At 33.3% G+C, this 19631-nt stretch overlaps 1 protein-coding gene across 1 annotated transcript; it reads right to left on the bottom strand.

Annotated features, from left to right (window-relative positions):
- Positions 1 to 14035: 14035 nt before the first annotated feature.
- LOC110021310 (galactolipase DONGLE, chloroplastic-like) lies at positions 14036 to 15479 on the bottom strand. Its single transcript, XM_020719753.1, has one exon. The coding sequence runs from the start codon at positions 15477 to 15479 to the stop codon at positions 14154 to 14156; it is 1326 nt and encodes a 441-aa protein (XP_020575412.1). The 3' UTR covers positions 14036 to 14153.
- Between the last annotated feature and the right edge of the window lie 4152 nt (positions 15480 to 19631).

Below are 19631 nucleotides of genomic sequence, written 5' to 3'. Positions count from 1 at the left end.
TATATATATATATATATATTTCAATTCAATCTAAGTCCTCCTTTTTATAGTTTTCTAAAATGTGGTTTGGTGTCTCTTCAAAAGGTGTCCACATTCGATGAATCTTCCAAGAGTTACCTCTTCTTAAAATCTATTTCAATTTATTTTTGTTCTTATTAACTGTAATCCACGTTTTCACCAAGAATTTCTTCGAATGCCCCTTCAAAATTCATCCAAAATTGTCTTGATTTTTCATCATAACCACCTGGAGCATAAGTGCGAGGTCTTCGGCGCTTAAGTGCGACCTTCTCTGTCTCCTAGCGCTTAAGCGTCAGTCCTAGGCACTTAGGCGCCACATTTCATTTTCACACCTTCTTCATTTTTGCTCCAAATTTGATTCTTTTTTACTCCTTTCACCATATTTCATCCATTCAATTTTACCTGAAAGAAAACACACAAATACCTTTCATTAAAGCACAATATCCTAAAAAATAAGTATAAAAATATGTAGATAAATGTTATATATTTTAGGTGTATCAGTCAGCCCAAACAACTTAAGCAGTTTGGGACCAAACCTAACCATTGGACCAAGGGGATAAACCCAAACTAGCTCAATTTACCAAAACCTTACTTCCTCTTTGGATCAAAGCCTTGGGGCTTAACTAAAACTAAATTGAGCTGAGCACTTAGTACCCCCTGACTTCCCTGAGTTCAGAGGTGACCCAACTCTTGCTGTCTGACCACTTTAGCCACTGAAAAATCTCATGCCTGAGAGGGCTCAAATGGCTTAAACCCAAAATTCAACTCTCCTGAGCTAGCTCACTCTAATCAGCCATCACAACCTTTCTTTCCTCCACCTAAGCGATTTCCTTGACACCATGACATGCTCTGTTGGCCACCAGAGCTTCCTTTATAAATAAAGGACCTCCCACAACCTAAGAGTTCTAAAGACAGGACGCGTGGCGGCTGACTCAGAAGGAAGTGTCCAATAGCGCGGTGTGTGTGGAAAGCTCGAAGCTGCCGAGGATTGCGTGACGCTGAGTCGGATAAGTAAAAAAAATTGGCTTCTTTGATTTAATTAAATTCAGAAAACTTCAAAAATTCATAACTTGGTATAGAAAAATTATAAAAATAAAATAAAAATATCCCAGTAGTCAATGAACAAAAGAGGATCATGTGGATGTAAAATCAAAATTATTTAAGTTATATTTATTTCTAAATTAATTAAAATTTTGAGGGTTTTTCTCTCTGTAATTATAAATATTCTCTGATTTTTTCAAAGTTAGAGATCTAACACGGTGAACACTAATTTTCAAAGTTAAGTCACCAATTTGCTTAAAATAATTACATAAATTAAAATAAAAATTAAAAAAATTATAGTGTTTTCTTTGGTAAGTTCCCTGTGGTAAGAGGAGTGTAAGGAAAATAAAACTTAAGATTAAATGTTTTTAATATAGAATTTACTAGTTCAAGGCATTAAAACCCATAAAAAATTAAAAAAATGAAGTGAAATTTTAAAAATCATAAAAAATGATCCGCATTGAAGAAAATGAACATATTAAGCCTCTGTAAAAATTTGAAATCCATTTGAAATGTTTTTGATATCAAAGTGTATTTTTAAAGATAAATAGAATTTTTATACTAAAATAATTACAATAAATCAAATATAATTAAGAAAATTATGAAAAGTGGTTTGTAGTGATCCTTGTGACCTGGGGCACCCAAGAAAAATAAAATTAGTGTTAAAATAAAAAAATTCATTTTTGAGCTATTTTTCAAATTAAAAATAATTAAAAATCACAAAAAAACAAAAATGCACCAATATGTCTCTATATCGACACTAAAAGGTTGAAGAGTTATGAAGTTGTCGGCTGCTAAAATGGATATCCCAACACCCGCTATAATTTAATTTAATATATATATATATATATATATAATTTGAAAAGAATGGTATTTTAGATTTTGGAAAATACAAGACCAAACTGATCTCATATTCCGAGTAGTTTAAATAAACGAGTAATACTGCAAGTAATGTATTCATCCCGAAGGATAAACACACAACTTATTAGTAAGACTCGGTTAAATAAACTAAAGATCGTATGACATCCGTTAAGTCTACGAAACCATTTTTGTTATAAGCCGACAAATTCCATTATTTAATATGATGAATCAAATATTAGGTTGGGTTTGAAAATGCTTACTATAAGGGCAAGCCCCTATAGTTAATTGCATCTTAGATAATTGAAGTCACCTAAGAAAACTCTCGATTAAAATCGGGGGATATTATCTTCAAGAAATTCAAAGGGATAGGACTTTTCAACGAGATTGGACAATGAGGTGTGAAAGGGTAATGACTCAAATTTAGAACATTTTATTATATAATCCAAAGAAAGAAAGACTAAGGGATATCACAGATCCTGAGGAGAACCTCAGTGACTTCCCAACCTATCCTACTATTTGGCTTCAGTTTCGAAGATAAATTATTCAAGTGTTTCATCTCGCAAATTTTATTAATTATGGCTTATATTCGTGTGAAACGATCACACAAATAGCCTGGAAGATATGAGGATTTAGGTCGTGACAAACGACAACCTCAAAATCCTAAGAAATCTTAAAGCAGGTTAGGGCTTAAAATGTATTGCATAGTTATACAAAGGCCTAAAGAAAATATAAGGATTTATGTTGCATAAGCAAACAACTTTAAATTCCAATGAATTTATTATTTAATTCTAAAGATGGTCATGCTTCCCCCAATGCTAGCTTCAAGTTCCTCGTTGTAGCAGGTTTAAGTTTTCTAATGTGTCAAGTTATGATGTCAAATCAAATGTCCCTATGGTTATGGTTCTTTAAATACTATAGGGCATGTTAAAGTTGATTAGAGCAAAACCAGTTAGAATCCTACGGTTCCCTTGTTCGGGCACCACTATTTTCTTTCAGATTCACTTAGTCCAAATGAATTTACTAAACTCAACTCAATGAGTTCCATACTTTCATTTAGATCGTGGAAAATCTCGTTAGCAAAAATCTCGTTAGTCCTCTGAGGGATTCCCGATCATCCGATAGAGATGTCTTAATGTTGTTGCAATTATTGTTTTGTGATGTTTGTGATTAAATTTTGAGTTGTTCTTATATTTTGAATATTGTGGGATGAATTTTATCATGATTGATTTTAGTTTTGATTTTAGTTTCAGTTTTGTGGCTATATTATCCTAAAGGTTTTAGTTTTAACATGCAGGGTGACATCGTTATTTTAGCATGCAAGTTTATAAGTAAAAAGTGCAGTAAAGAAGAATACAAAAAAGGAAAGTAATGTATACTGTAAAGGAGTACCTGTCGAGTCTTCTCGTTCTTCCACCTAAAATTTTTGTACTTGTGAAGCATGTATATATAATTTTGCAGAAATTAAAATATGCTTATGAAGGAAATGAGAAAATACAAGTTTGAGGTGTGTCTACCAGATCCTATGACATATCTTAATGGTTAGTATTCATTTAAATGTATAGATGATTTATTAATCAAGGAATAATGAGTTCAATCATACTTCAAGATATCCAAAAGGGTATGAGAAGGATCTAAGGACCAGACCCCAGACATCTCACAATCCCTTAAAAAGTCCCGGGTTTATTCAAACTCATTATGTTGCTTAATAACTCATCCATATCATGCCCCTATGCTCAATGAACTGATGTTTTAGCTAACCCTGAGAATGGGGTAATTATCACTTGATATCTCACTTATGAATTATATGGACAAAGGCCCTTGGAGGCAACTTAACTTAATTAAGGAACTTAATTAATTTTATTTTTAGGGAATGGGCTTGTAGTGTTTTGAAAGGTTTTAAATTAATTATAAGTTATTTTCTAAACGTCATTAAACAAAATTTTGATTAAGCATAGTTCACTACTAAGCTCTTAAGATTTAATGGGTAGAATTGTAATTTCAAGAATAAAGGATTTTTCAATTTTTATATTTATATTCTTAATCATTATCATGAATTATAAATCATCTCAAAAATATTAGTTGGGGCTTAAAATCAGTGGGTTATAAACTTCCAAAGCCAAACCCTTACCTTAATATATCCTTATTTAAATGTTCTTCCAAATTTCATTAATTTTGAAAAATTACATATTTATCCTTTATAAGATTAAAATGAGATTGGTTACTACCACTTATCCTTGTTATGTTTCAATCATCAAGATATGTTTTTTAAGATCATTTATTACCCATTTAGCCCTTTAATTAAGTCTAGACATTAATTAAGCTTTAAATTCCAAAATTACCCTTTTGCCCCTAAGGCCTTAACACCCTATAATTCATTAAATTAGACTCAAATGACTAGAAAATTTTATATTACCTCAATCATGGGTTAATTAAAACATCAGAGGAGAAAACATGGGTTTTCTGAATTTATTTAATTTTATAATTATTTTTAATGCAAAAATAAGGATTTTCAATAAAAATTTAATAACTCAATCAAAATAAAACTTCTATCCTTAAGAAAATTATTCGAACTTCACCTAGGTTAGAGGACCACTTGAAATAATTTTCATGAATTTTAAAGTTTAATTTAATTATTAGAATTATTTGTTTGTTTTGAACATTAATTAAATATAAAATATTATTTAAGTGGAAAATTAAGTTTATATTTTTTATTAAATCTCTCTGAGTCCAGGGAACCCAAAAAAAATAAATTTCATATTTTTATGGCTTATATTTTAATTATTAGAATTATTTTAGTGAAAAATTAGAGAAAATTCATTTTTAAGCCTTTTAAAATTAATATCTTGACATAGAAATATAGAAAAATTATTTTAATTGGTCCCAAGTGATCACAAAGTCAACAGTGTCATTTTAGTGTGTTTTAACAATTTTGCAATTTTTTTTATGATTTTTAATTAATTTTTAATTATTTAAAAACTCAAAAATAGCTAAAAAATGAACTATTTATTTTAATTCAAATCTTATTTTTATTAAGTTTCTCTGGTCATAAGGAGCTCTCAACATCAATTTGATTTTTTTTTAGTTGTTTTTTAATTATTTGAATTATTTTAATGTCAAAAATGTGACTTCACTTAAATAATCCATTTGAGTGGTCAAATTAACTCCAATTAACTTGAAATTCTTTACGGGCAACTCCTCTAACATTAAATTACAGTGTGGAATGATTTTTTAAGTCATTTACATTTATAATTACTCCAAATTAATTTTTCTTTTCATTTTTAAGGTTAGTGATAATTAGGGCTATTTTTAATGAGTTAAATCAAATTTATATTCTTCCTAGGATCCTCCGACTACGGTGAACCTACCAAAATAATTTTTTTATTTTTTTTATGAGTATTTTAATTATTATGATTTTAATACCAAAACAGGTGCCCTTAACTTGAAAATTAGATATCTCTAATTAGAGATGTCCCCTGGCCTTGAAAAAATTAGAAGAGATGCCTAACAATAGAGACATCAAAAGCTCTAAGGTCCCATGTCATGGTGAAATGTCTATGCAAATGAAGAATCGAACTAGGAAAAACACTATTTAATTAATTAAAAAATATACATCCATCAAATGGACATGAAAATATATCTACATTGTTCTCCTCTGTTCACTAAGTAAGAGGGTATTTTTATTTTATTTTTGTGATTTTTCTACACAAAGTTATGAACTTTTGAAGTTCTAGGGGTTTAAATAAATAGAAAAATGCCCTATTTTTCTACTTCTATTTTTCTACTTATCCACGCGACGCCACGCAATCCTACGATGGCTCCGAAGCTCCACGCAGCATGCTCCCATTCGACGTCATCATCCACTCGGATGCCCCATCAGCCCGCCTTTCCGTTCCCTATGCTCGTCCAACTCCATCACAGTCATCTGTCAGATACACGTTCGATCCAACGGCGCTCCGTCATCAAAATGACCTAACCCGCGAGTCATCCACATTCAAACCTTAATATCTCTCTTGATTCTTAACTAAATTAAGTGTGGTTTGATCCTATAGACTCTTTTTGACTAGGAGAACATATTCATATGGTTAATCAACCCTTAAGTCAACTCTATGAACATGGAGAATCAAATGAAGTTTGATTTAGGTTTAGGTTTCAATACCTTTGTCCAAGAGGTGAGGCCTCGATTGGGTGCTTCCAAAAGCTTGCCTTGAGTTCAAAGAGCTCCAAGATGAAGCCTCAAGGCATGATGAAATGCATAGGTATGATTTCCACCAAGGTCGGTTTGGGGTGTTGATCAAAGTCCACCCTAGGGTGCTCTGGTAATGGGGCTTCTACGAGGGATCTTCCTCTCTCTCACTGTGGGGATGGTGTGGGTGCAATTAATTTGAATTTGGTGGAGTTTAAGGGAGTGTCCTATTTCAGGCTTGAATTTGAGCTCCAAAATTGAGCTCGAGCAGTGGGCTTGAGTGGCTAAGGATGGTTGGGTTGAGCTCAAGAGTTCTTAAGGAAGTTCTGGAAGCAATTTGGCAGAGTCTCCCAAGGAATTTCAAGCTTTCTTTTGTTGGCTATGGAGTGTGGGTTTAGGAAGAGGGGGAAGGAGAGACCACCAGAGGCAATTGGTGGGTGCCCTAGGTTGCTTATATGGATGCCAGCATAGTGCAAAAATCTAATTGGGATGAGACAGCTTGGATAGGTTTAATCATGAGTTTTAGCCATGAGGGAGCACTTTGGGGTGGCTTTTCCGACAGCCTAGGTGGCCAGCTGGCCAAGCTCAGGTCACCATCTGACTCAGGGAGGTCAGGGTTTGGGTTTGGTGAAGGCAATTGGGGTTGGCCATGTGTAAAGGTATTGAATTGAAATAGTATGAGAAAAGGGTTATTTTGGAGAAAAGGGTTATTTTAGTATGAGAAAAGGGTTATTTTGGGTCAAATTGGGTCAAATCATGGTTTGGGACTGGGTTCACCCCTCAAAGAAGGTTTGGGTGCTGAGGCAAATTAGATGGCACAATTGAAGTGGTGTGGAGAGGTCTCCATCCAAGATATTTTGGCTAAGCATGGGCTTAAATGATTCATTAAAAAGGTTGAAAACCTTTTTAAAGAAGCTTAAAAGTGGCTTGGCCTCTTGCCATTAATAGCTCGATGCTGTGGCAAGGCTCTCATGGCTTTTCTATGGCTTGAGAGTGGCTTCATGGCTTGCATTTGGCTTGGCTAATTTTCTTGAGAAGGGATTTTGGATTTATTTGGTATTTTTGGTGAAGTTTGGCTTGATGCTTGATTTGGAATGATTTGATTTTAAATTTAGGACTTTAGGAATGATTTTAATCAAAAGAATGATGAAGAGAAAGAATTGTCATGTGGGCTTTAGATTTGGGCTTTTGAAATTAAATGTGGTGGGACTTTTAAAATGGAAATTGAGTTTGGGCTAAAATTTGGGCTAATTTAATGTTGAGTATGGTGTAGGAGTATGTCATGAATGTTTTGGCAAAATTTCAAGTGATTTTGGATGTTAATTTGGCAAATTGGGCCCTTAAGTGCAAAGTTGGGGCTTCTTTATTTAGGTAAAATTGGGCTTGCAATTGGATCCAATTTGGGCTTGAATTTTTTTTAGATTAGGATTAGGGATGCTAAATTTTGATTTGGAGTTGAAATTGGGCAAGATTGAGGTCAATTGGGCCAAGATTGAGGCTAATTTGGGGAAATTTGGCCCTTTAAGGGCAAATTAGGGCTTTTGGTTAAATTGGATCAAATTGGCCAAATTGGGTTATGTGGTACATTGGGATGATAAAAAATTGAGATTGGGAATATTTGGGATGATTTTGAAATTTTTGAATTTTTTAGTTCATGAAGAACATTTTGGTAATTTTGGTAATTTTTTTATGGGTATTTTGAAAATTTGGTAATTTTAGTGAATTTCGATAGTGGGGAGTGATTTAAGATGTTTTTTGGATAAATTTGGGTGTTTTGGGTAATTTTGGGATTTTTGGCAAAAGTTAGGGTTGTAGGGGTATTTTGGTAATTTGGTAGCTTTGGGTTAAAATGAGCCAACAAGCCATAAAGCTATGCCAAACCAATAGGAGCCATGTGAGGACTCATTTTGGATGCTCAATATGCTGGTCCTAACTCTCTTAGCCAAAGACTAGGGGGTATAAACTCATTCATATGAGCTCTCCAAAAGGAGTCAGGAGACTAACTTAAGGGGTCATAGGGCCCGAGGTAAGAGAAAAAGTGTAGTGTGTGCAAGTAACCCCACCAAAATCAGATCACCTAGGGGCAGTCCTAAGGTCTGACCATCCAATGGGGGACTCCCCTTGAGCTCCTCCATATTGACCCTACCTACTAAGTGCTATACCTACTAAGAGGTTAGGACCAACATGTAGTTTTTCAAGTTGAGTAAAGAAGAGTTTGGAATTTCTAATAGTGAGAGTTCATTTTCTAGTCCTCTAGGAATAGTCAACAAAAAAGTCCTATGACTAGACCCTAAGCTACTAAAGAGGAAAAACTAGACCTCAACCAAAAATGAGATAATCACTCTAATTGTTCGCTGACAACCTGGGATTGATTCCAATATTTCTCCTAATTTTCAAAATAAAGTTATGTATTTTTAAATGCCTAAAAATGCATTTTCCTAATTTTTGACTAAACTAATTATAAAAAATAAAATAAATATAAAAAAATACAAATTAAATTTATCTGAGTTCCTTGAAGTCAGAGAGACCAACAAAAATATATAATTGATTTTTAAAAACAAAATGTATTTTATATTTAATTAACCACCAAAATAAATAAATAATTATAAAAATTAATATATATTTCAGAAATTCATGAAATTTAACTCAAGTGGTCCTCTAAACTAGGTGAACCTCTAATAATTTTCTTAAGGATAGAAACTTTACTTTGGTTGATCAAATGAGTTAACTTTGGAAATTCATATTTTTTAATTAAAATATATATAAAAAATAAAATAAAAATTAGAAAAATATGATTTCTTCTCTGTTACCTTAATTAACCCATGAGAGATAGGTCAGCAAATTTTCAAGCCCATGTGAATTAATTTAAATGATTTATGAAGATAGGAGCCTTATGGACAAAATTGTAATTTCTACCTTTTCACCCCCTAATTAAAATTTAGGGTGAGCTAAAGGGTTAAAGGGTAATATTTGAGCCTAAGCAATATTCTAAGGTTATTGAAACATGAGGGTAAGAGGTAGAAACCAATTAACCTCCATTTTTAGAAAAGAAGGGTATAAATGTAATTATTCATATTATTAAACACTGGAAGATAAAATTGACTTAAATGATTTAAATGTTTAGGACAAAAGTTAGGAAGTCAATAATCCATTAATCTAAAATCCCAAACAATGGTTGAATCATAAGTTAATCTTTTAATTAAATCTTCTTAATATGACTTTTCCTAAATTGCACATCCACCCCTGGTGTCTTTTGAGCATTGTAGTGAACTGAGTTCAATCTAAAGAAACTTGAGTGTTAATTGAAAAATGAACCATAATTAATCCTCTTCAAACACCACAAGCTCAAGCTTTCTTGTCCCTTTTCTCATGGGTTAATTAAGATATAACACTAAGCATAGCTTAAATCTAACGAACCTCGGGGTGATATATTCAACAACATAATTATTTCAAGTGAACTCAAAATGGTTCAAGGGATTCTTAAATGTTGTTCAGGTTTGTCCCCCGAACACTTTTATAATCTCTTAGATATTTTGAAGAATAATTGAACTTATCATGTTTTGTGCAAGAAAATCATCCCTTATAATCTTTAAGGACCTACCAAGTTATGAATTATGGTCTCTTTTGAACTTAAGTCATTAACGCTTCAATAAAACTTGTTCACATAACACTTTTTTTTACTTTGCAATATATACATGATTATGAATGCTAACATTTTAGCGGAATCAGCGAGAAGATGAAAAATACACATTTATAGTGTATTTATTGTCATTTTACATCTGTAATTTACTACAACTTTAATATACTATGCATGCTTTGTTGAAATAATTTTCAAAAATCAAAACAAACGATTTTCAAAACTAAGAGAAACACTCTTTTAACATTAAACAACATTTCCAAAAAAACAAACAACATAATGTCATTTTGAATTTGCGGGAGTCCCTCAGATGAGGTAACCTCCAGTTGCTAATGAGATATCCTCAGTTTAAATGAGTTTAACCATTTATTTAGACTAAATAAATTCAAAATAAAACAGTGGTACCGGAATGAGGGAATTGTAAGATCCTAACTGGTGTCGATCTAATCAACTTTAACCCCCCATAACACTTGAGCAACAACAAAACCTGTCACATAAACTGTAAAACCTTGAACCTAGAGCTGCCACTTCGACGAGGAGCTTGAAGCTAACATCGTGGGCAACACGACAAGAGTGTACGGAAGAATAACTTCAAGAGAGCAACCGAATCTACAACAACACATCTTTTGTTAGAATTAAATAACTAGTCATAGAATTTCAGGGCAGCTCGTCTAGTATGACATAAATCGTCAACTCATCTTTAAAACTTTGCATAACCATGTTGTCCAATTTAGGCCTTAACTAGCTTAAGGCTCCGAGGTTGTCGTTCGTTACGACATAAAACCTCATTTCGTTCAGATTATTTGTATGGCCGTGTCATGCAAACGTAAGCCCAAAATAATAAAACTTATAGTATGAAACATCAAATAACTTTTTTCTCAAAATTGAAACAAAACAATAGAATAGTTTGAGAAGTCACTAAGGCTCCTCTCGGATCATCGACCTCTCCCACTTTCCATTCCTTTGTATTCCTAAAAATAATTGTTCCTACTTGATCCATTCCCTTTTGAATTTCTAATGTCCAGCCTTGAAAACATAAAATTTAAAATTCTTGAAGACAAAACCATTAATCTGAATCAAGAGTATTCTTAAGCGATTTTGGTCACCTAAAATGTAATTAACTATAGGGGATTGCCTCTATTAGGAACTTTGGAACCTAGCATAATATAATCTCTAATATTCTATATTAAATAGGAGAACTTGTCAATCAACATAAAAGGTTTCGCAGACAAAAGAAATATTTTAAATTCTATAATTTATTTAATCGAGTTTCACTATCAAGTAATATGTCTATTCCCCGGGATAGGTACATCACTTGCGGTGTTGCGCTCGTTTATTCAAACTACTGCATATGTGAGATCAGTTCAGCTCATACTTTCAAAAAATTAAAATATTACTTTTCAAAATTCTATATATATATATATATATATATATATATTAAATTATAGGTATTTAAAAAAAAAATTAAAACCTTAAGAGCAAAACATTTCGAGGAGGAGCATCGTCGCAAGGGGAAGTCTTAAGTTATTGACCAAGGGAATGGCTCCGAATGATCTCTTCAAAAGTGTGCCAGAGGGGTGACTCTTGAGGACGAGTCTCCTCCGCAACAACCTTTGAGAAAATACAAGGAATCTATGCTGAAATGGCTTCCCATATTGATAAAGCGCCTAAGGTAAAGCCCAATTGGGTGATAATCTTTCCTTGATTGATCTTCACAAAGATTGGAACTTTGAATTCTCAGCTGTCTCCACTATGATTCTAGAATGGCCAAACTAATATGGTAACCAAAGTTGGAAGAGACCTTGTTGGGAAAGGCCAGTGTCGTATGATCAACCAGTATTAGACCCTCCTTCTTTATGAAAGTCGAGCACAATGCGAGCTTGAGTAGAGGTTAGAAAAGATGGAGGAAAAGTTGAAAAATGTTGTGATTTATGATTATTGATGGTCACTGCTGCTCACGATCTTTGAGGAAGATAATCTAGTTTTAATGGAGCAGTTGGCTGCGATGAAGATGCTTGATGAGTTTTTTGCTGAGCTCTCTTTTTATCCTACGCAGTAGTCTCTTTTTGTAGAGAAGTTTTAGGAGGGGATCTTTTACAGTCTCGCCCATATGGAAAAGGCTCAGTTAGCTTCTCTTGGATGGGCTAATCTTGAGAAGTTCTCCATTGTGGAAGAAAACTGTGGTGATGGAAGTGGTTGTGATAACAGCGGGTCATCGGACTTGTAGGTCGATCTATCCTTGAAATTTCTTGTAGAGTGAAGCATTAATCTTTTTAAAAAGAATTATAAAAAATTGAGTTACAAATCAAATTAAACTTGGTTGCTCCCAACCTTTTCCGATATTTCTATTTGTAACACAAATGATTTCTGCATAAGTTTGAACATAAGAATATTTTTTCTTAATGCATATATCTGTTAAGTGAAACAATAACCATATTCCTCCATTCTGCGAACGAGGACTGTCATATTAAATTTCATGTATCTATTTTTCTTAATTATAGGGACATATCGACTAGTATTAAAACAATTTAATCCTATTTTATTCTCCCTCTTTCTAACTGATAAAAATCATTCCCTGATTACGTCTTTTTCTGTTGTCAATACTCAGTCGTTTTAGCATGTTGCTACATTTTTCAAAGTACATATATACATGTATATATGTATATATGTATACATATATACATGTATACATATGTATATATGTACATATGTATACATATGTACATATATACATATTTATGTATTTACATATATACATATATGTAAATACATATATAACCCATGATGACGTATACACAATCATGGGTTATACGTCATCAGTCATATAACCCATATATGTATTTACATATATGGGTTATATATGTAAATACATGGGAATTAAGCGATGTGCATGTAAATCTTCCATGATTGTGGCACATGGATTTTGTTCGCAAACGTGAGCTACATGCATCACGTGTGGAGGTGTATCCTCGTGGTCAACACAGATTCAAAGTTGACAAATTAAGGCAGTCAGCAATAAAATTAGGCACAGCAAAAATTGAAGCAAACGACAGTAATCTGTAAATATATTTAAAAAATAATATTTTTTTTTTATTTATCAGTCATCTTTAAAATAAACATAATAATAAGATCGCACTTATATGTATACCTTATCATTAATTTGTTGATTAGCTTTTGATTAATTAAATATATTGCTTTAGTATCTATATGTCTGTATCTAATATATATATATATATATAGACACACATATACATATATATATATATGTATACATATGTACATATATGTGTAGGTAACTAAAGGGTTTTTGCTGGTAATATATCATCAAGAAAATGATTAATCAAGCACAAAGTTTATTCCTAATGATTGGACTAGAAGCGTCCAAAATCAACTAAGAGATCATTTATAATCGGTTTGTTTTATGCTTGTAGTCAGAAAGTATGTGTTGATGAGATGAATTTAAGGAGCCTTAGATAGCCTTCTGATATCATATTTACTGAACTCAAATACTAAATAAAAAATAACTATGATGATGAAGTGCTTTCATTTCAAACCATCTAGGATTTTGATAGAAATAATAAAAATACTAACGTTACATGATAAAAAATCATTAATTTTTTCTAACTAAAGAGAAAAATCTCAAATTTGATGATGGGTAATCACCCACCCAGGCTGATTCCGCCTAATTTGTGTTACATATGCTCTACGTGCAGCTTCTTGAAAAATAAGTTCATGTTTGTATGGATAAAGAATGTTATGAGTTAAGACATGATATAAGTTATTAATGTGTGCTCAAACATGTTGAAACCACATGAAGAATGTTGTGCAGATTATTAAAGAATCAATAATGTAATGTTTGGTATGGAAAAGAATGTTATGACATATATTTGATTAAAATAAGTTTTAAGGCATGCAGAAGCCACAAGCCAATTCCGATACAACTTTCATATCCCTTAAGAAACTATAACTGTAAAACTATCATCTTGATTCATACAAAAAATAGATTTTGTCATATACGACAAAGAAATTTTTTTTTTCTTCATTAATTTTCGACATGGTTAATTACTGAATCTTATGACTGCAACAAGTTATATACATTAAAAACCGTCAGAAAAGTTGATAGAACTATCATTCATAAATCCATTATCTTCCAATTATACCACAAAATGAACTTGTATTAATGAAAATACAATCTGTGAAATTAATTTACTTATTTTGCTTAAAGGCTAAACCCTAAAACAAAGGAATAAAAAAGTATTAATGGTATAATTAGCTACCTCTTTGCATGTATGTCAACAACCGTCAATCCAAAAAAAATTTTAAAATACAAGGATTATCGGGTCATTAATTAGTATTAATTAATAAATCATTAACTAAATCTTTTAATTCTACCAAATATATGTATCCCTAAGCCTAAACTCTAGGCGACTGCACCAATTCGCCTCCATGCCTTCCTCCATTTTGCCACAGCGCCGACCACCAAGAATAATCACTTTTCTGGGAAGCCAAATAATCTCTAACCTTACTAAAAACATCATCTCCTTCCTTCCTCACTTTTCTCTTGCAACCACTTTTGAGCCATGCGATGTAAGCGTCGAGATCATGCACGCATGCAGGGTTCCTCATCTTAAAGAAATCCAAGGATACCTCGACTCCCACGTGTGCGTAACACGAGCTGCTGCTTATCCATGGCAGCTCCAGTCCTTCGTTGAAGAAAACCCCCGGCATTTTTGTCACGGGATCGTTCACGTTCGCCACCCGCAGCACCTTCACTCCAAGCTCCTCACACCGGGCCTTGAAGGCCGAGTTTCCAACCCGCGGGCCGCCGTACGAGTAAACCGTGATGGGCACCTCTGTACCCGACCCGGCCAAGTTCAGGCCCAGCTCAGCAATATCATATCCGAGGAGTAGCGCGAGGGAGCTTCCCATGCTGTGGCCAGCCAATGTAATGCCAACTTCCTCTTCATTTTTGTACTTTGATAAAATCCTGGAGATCTCAGAGAGAAGCTGCTGGCGGCAACTCCCGCTGTTGAAGCGAGATGTGGTATCCTCTGATGTGTAGAGGCTGAGAAAACCGGACTCGACCTTGACATCGGGTCTGGGATTATTGGGGTCGAGCCGGGCCGGGGTTAGGGAGCTCATTAAGTTCGTGATCCATTCCGTGTTTGTGACTGTTCCGCGGAAGGAAACGAGGATGTCGCGGCGGCCGAGACGGGAGGAAGCTTCATCTGTGGAGACTGCAACGTAGCCGATCCAACGGCTGCAGCGTTCGCCGAATTGAGTGGGGATGTTGCTGTCGGGAGTGGCGTAGATATATTTGGTTAATTCGTAGCCGGCTGAGGGCATGCCTACATCGCGGAGCATGGTGGATTTGCCGTGCTTGCAGTTTAGGTAGCGTTTGGAGGAAGGGTCGAGGTCGAAGGCTTTGTAGCAGGAATTGACGAGTTCTGCGTAGCGGAGGATTTCGCTGGTGAGGAGAGGGTGGAGAGGATGGACGAGATTTTGCCAGTTGTCAGAGCCCTGGATGGCGCGCCATGTTGGGGGCGAGGAGGGAGAAGGGTTTTGGGGGACTTGGCTGGCGGGTTTAAGAGAGATGTTGCTTGTTGTGGCGACGGCGGTGGAGAGTTTTTGGTTGGATGTTGCGGCGGAGGTGACAAGAAGGGGGCGGGAAGAGGTGTGGGGGCGGCGGCGGGAAGAAAGCAGAGAAGGGTGGTTTGAGAATACAATGCGGCTGGCCATGCTTGATTTTAGTTTGTTGAGGAAGATGAAAATTGTGGGAGGGTTTTTATAAGTAATGGTCGTACGCGCGTACGCGGATTAGTGGACTGGTGCAGTATACTCGGATGTGTGGTAAAAGCGGACTTTTGGGCTGTGGTGGTGTGTTGATTTTGGGGCAACATGTTATGTGAGGATTGGACTGCGGAGGGTTTATTATTTTATTTAATTTCCTCTTTTTTTAGATGTGGAGTGAGAGGGGGCCGCTTCGTCTCCACTTGGCCTTTTCGGTGGTCAGCTGTTTTGTTGGAGTTAACGGAGGTATGTGGTCGGTGGATTGGCGTTTGGAAGTATTGTATAGCTGTTCTGGCCGGTGTGGGTTAAGAGACCAACCGTAGAGTCGTAAAAAAATTGGTTTTTTAATCTGGAAAATATTTGAAAATAAAATAATTTTTTATTGGAAAATAGTGGATCTTTAAGGCTTGCTCTATTGGACATTTCTCATTTATATATCCCCAAACTTTTCACCTTCCCTTAATTTTGTTTTGTTTTGTTTTTTTTTTTTTGGAGGTTTGACATGGATCTATAACTACGATTTTAAAAATGTCGTCTATGACGGTTGCTCCAATCTAGGGCGATGATTTTAAGCGTTACATGTCTGAAATATTTGATAGCAATTAAAATCATCGCCGTGGACATTTGTTAGAAATATTTGGGAGATTTTTTCAGCTTATTGCTTGGGTATTTTTAAGTTATTGCTAGGTTATTTTCATGTTATTTGGGAGAAATTTTCAAGCATTTCTAAAGTATTTTCATATTATTGCTAAGATATTTTCAGGTTATTTCTAGGTTATTTGGTAGGTTTTTTCAGCTTATTGTTAGGGTGTTTTCAGATTACTGTCAGGTTATTTTCAGATTATTTCTATGATATTTTCAGCTTATTTCTTGGGTATTTTTAGGTTATTTCTATGGTATTTTCAGATTATTGACAGCGCATATTTCTATGGATAATTTAATATTATGTTGATTATAACATAAGTGGTTATTAATATTTTCAAGGTAGTTAAAAAAATTCTTTAAAAAATAGCATTACTTTTAATAATGGATGAATAGAAATTTCACTTATTCTTCCTTATTAAATTCATATTTTTAAAATAATTTCCATTGAAATTAGAGTTGTGTAACATCAAGTAAATATTGCTTAAATTTTGTCATATTGTATGTCTTAACTTTATTACTAGTAAGAAAACCACTTTACCCACATGTTAGCTTATTGATCCTTTGCCAAGCTTAAATAATTACACTTATAAATTTAATTCTTAAAAAGATATTTAGTTTTATGGAAAAAAGGATGAAAGATTTATATCTTGGGGTTGATGGGGTTAGATGATAGTGGAAATAATAGCTTGCAACATTTAGGATCAAAGGAAGAATACGAAATAAAGGAGCAACAAGAGAGAGAATGCAAAAAAGATGAAATGATGATGTACAAACTGAGTTGATGGATTATTGATGAATTATTTATCAATGGTAGCACATTTATTTGTGATATAGTTGTTGAAAGTATAGTTTCCCACCATGAATTTGTAGTTTCAAATCACACATATTGCCATTTGATCTTACCATTTAAAATTTTTTTAATAATAATTAATAATGAATTTAATTATCAATACTATATAATCACCATACTATAATCAAATGTTCTATCAATAAATTATTGAAATTGTAATGAATCTTTAGCCATTATTGAAATCCATATTTATTAGCCTTTTGTAGAAGTGGCTTACATTATATGCAAGGTTAGTTATACACGAATTATTGGTCATTCAACCTTCAAGCAAATAACATTTAATTTTCAACTTCTTTCTTAAATATCATTTTTTTTCCAACCATTTAACTGTATTCATGAATGGTGATCTAAGTAGCATCAATTCATAATTTAAGAAATCACTATTCAAATAAAACTATTAGCCCCTCTTCTTTGAAACCATTAACCTCCTTGAATATTAAATCAATACACCATGAATAATTTTAATTTTCAATATTTAATTTTTGTTATAATTGAGAAACTATATATGTTAAAGTATGGAATTGAACCTTGCTAAATTTGAATGAAAAATTTTTCTTCATTTATTGGATAACAACTTGACAAATAAAATGCACTATAAATACTCTATGAGATGTATGATGTAATATTTTTTTAAATATTACTTGCACTTAATTTATTTTTAATTTAATCTCCAATATCTTTTCTCATTACCTTGAAATTTCCTTAAGACAATGAACTCCTATGTTAAATGAATCCTCACTAATGAAGACTATGTGACTCACTTCAAAAAATAAATCCTAATCACCATCATCATTGTCCATAAGCTCATGCAAATCATATAGTTTTATACTATTATTCATTAACATTTCTGAATCTCAACCTCAACCATAAAAACAAAATCCAATCTCTTTTATTGGAAAAAATATTAACCAGTCATTACTTAGCCTACCACCTCTTACAACCACCAAATAGTTCTACCACATCCCTTAAACCATGAGACCCTAACAACACCAACAAGACCCCTCTATTTTACTTTTCATTATCGTATGCACAAAATTATCATTCCCCTTTAAAGATCTTTAGACATATTAACATTTTTATCAAAGCCAAGACTAGAGAAATAAAGGGTTCTTAAAGGAACACCCATATGACTTCTACTAATTGATTCAAAGCATTGTAAATCTATTTTCTACTTGTAGATTGCTAGGTAATCCCTACAAACTCATACTATTATAACATTTACTTAGGTAATAAAATATTAGGATGATTGTAAGGAATTTGGTATAAACTAAAGATGAAATTCATGATGTCCAATTTGTGATATAGGATCATATGAGAATGCGAGGGCGTGATCCCCCTAAATAAGCTATCCTCACAAATCTATAAATGTGATTTAGTTGTTTTAGTTCTTTAAAGTTTGAATTCTATTTATTTAGTTGCTTAATTTTTATTTAGTAGTTTTTTTCATGACTATCAATGCTAATGAAACATAATTCCATCCATACTAAAAATCATGTACTATTATTTTCATTTTTTAAAAAGAGAAATTATGATTAATGGAATGCAAGTTAACAAAAAGCAAAATAAATAAATAAGAATGAAACACAACAAAAGAAGTGCTAAAACTGACGGTAAAAATGATGACCTATATATACATAAAAAAAAATGCTATATTTTCTGAGGACATAATACATTTTAGCTCGGCTTTTTATGACGACATAACTATATGATGTCTTCACATAGCAATAGTAAATTATTCCTAATGGTTTGTATTATTACTAAAGCATGATACCATCAATGTAGACTTGCACCATATTTTATCAGTTATTTATGAACATGTCATTCGACGGAGTGTTAAACGATGAGTTTTCTTAATAAGTGATGTAAATTTATGTCAGTAGTAATGTTAATTAATGATGGCTTAAAAGTCATTTATAAGCCATCAGAACTAATCCTTAAAACTGCTAAAATTGCATCCCGTCTTGTCCTGCCCTAACTCTCCCTCTCAATCTCACCTCGGTGCTCTAATCCTTCCCTCTCACGGTGACCTAGTTCCAGTGATCTCACCGCTCTAGCGGCTGGCCACTGCTTTCCTTCTCTCCCATCGATGCTCCACCTCTAATAGTTAATGGCTCACATGTATGGTAGTCTAGGTATTGAATGCAATGTATGAAAATTTATTTTTTTTCACATTTATTTGGTAGAAAGTGTTTAGGATTAATATTTTTGCAACTAGGAGGAGGATTAACCAAATATTTTCTTATTTCAGTTGGATTACATCAGGGATCAGTTATAAGCCCATATTTTTTTTGTTTTAGGAGTTGTCCGATAATGAATTTAGAGTGAACTTTAAGCTAAATCTTGTCAGACTGTCATTTTAGAGAGGATGAATTAGTGGATTTGATAAATCCATATTTCACAAATTTTGATCATAAACCTTGTAAATCTTAAATCTCACGAATCAGTGGATTTACAGGATTTATAGGATTTACGGTGAGAGTAATTGGGATCACGGTGGATTTAAGAACCCAAATGGTTTTGATGGATTCATCTGATTTAGAGGACATCATTGTCAGATATTTTTTTCATTCATGATTTTGTAAATTCAGATTTACTAAATGCTAATA

The sequence above is a fragment of the Phalaenopsis equestris genome, unplaced genomic scaffold (genome assembly GCF_001263595.1).
Source record: "Phalaenopsis equestris unplaced genomic scaffold, ASM126359v1 Scaffold000132, whole genome shotgun sequence".
Lineage (NCBI taxonomy): Eukaryota > Viridiplantae > Streptophyta > Magnoliopsida > Asparagales > Orchidaceae > Phalaenopsis > Phalaenopsis equestris.
This window is presented reverse-complemented; position numbering and strand designations above follow the sequence as displayed.

What these genes read in the sequence shown, in the direction of transcription:
- LOC110021310 (XM_020719753.1), bottom strand. Translation starts at nt 15,479, where the DNA reads ATGGCCAGCCGCATTGTATTCTCAAACCACCCTTCTCTGCTTTCTTCC.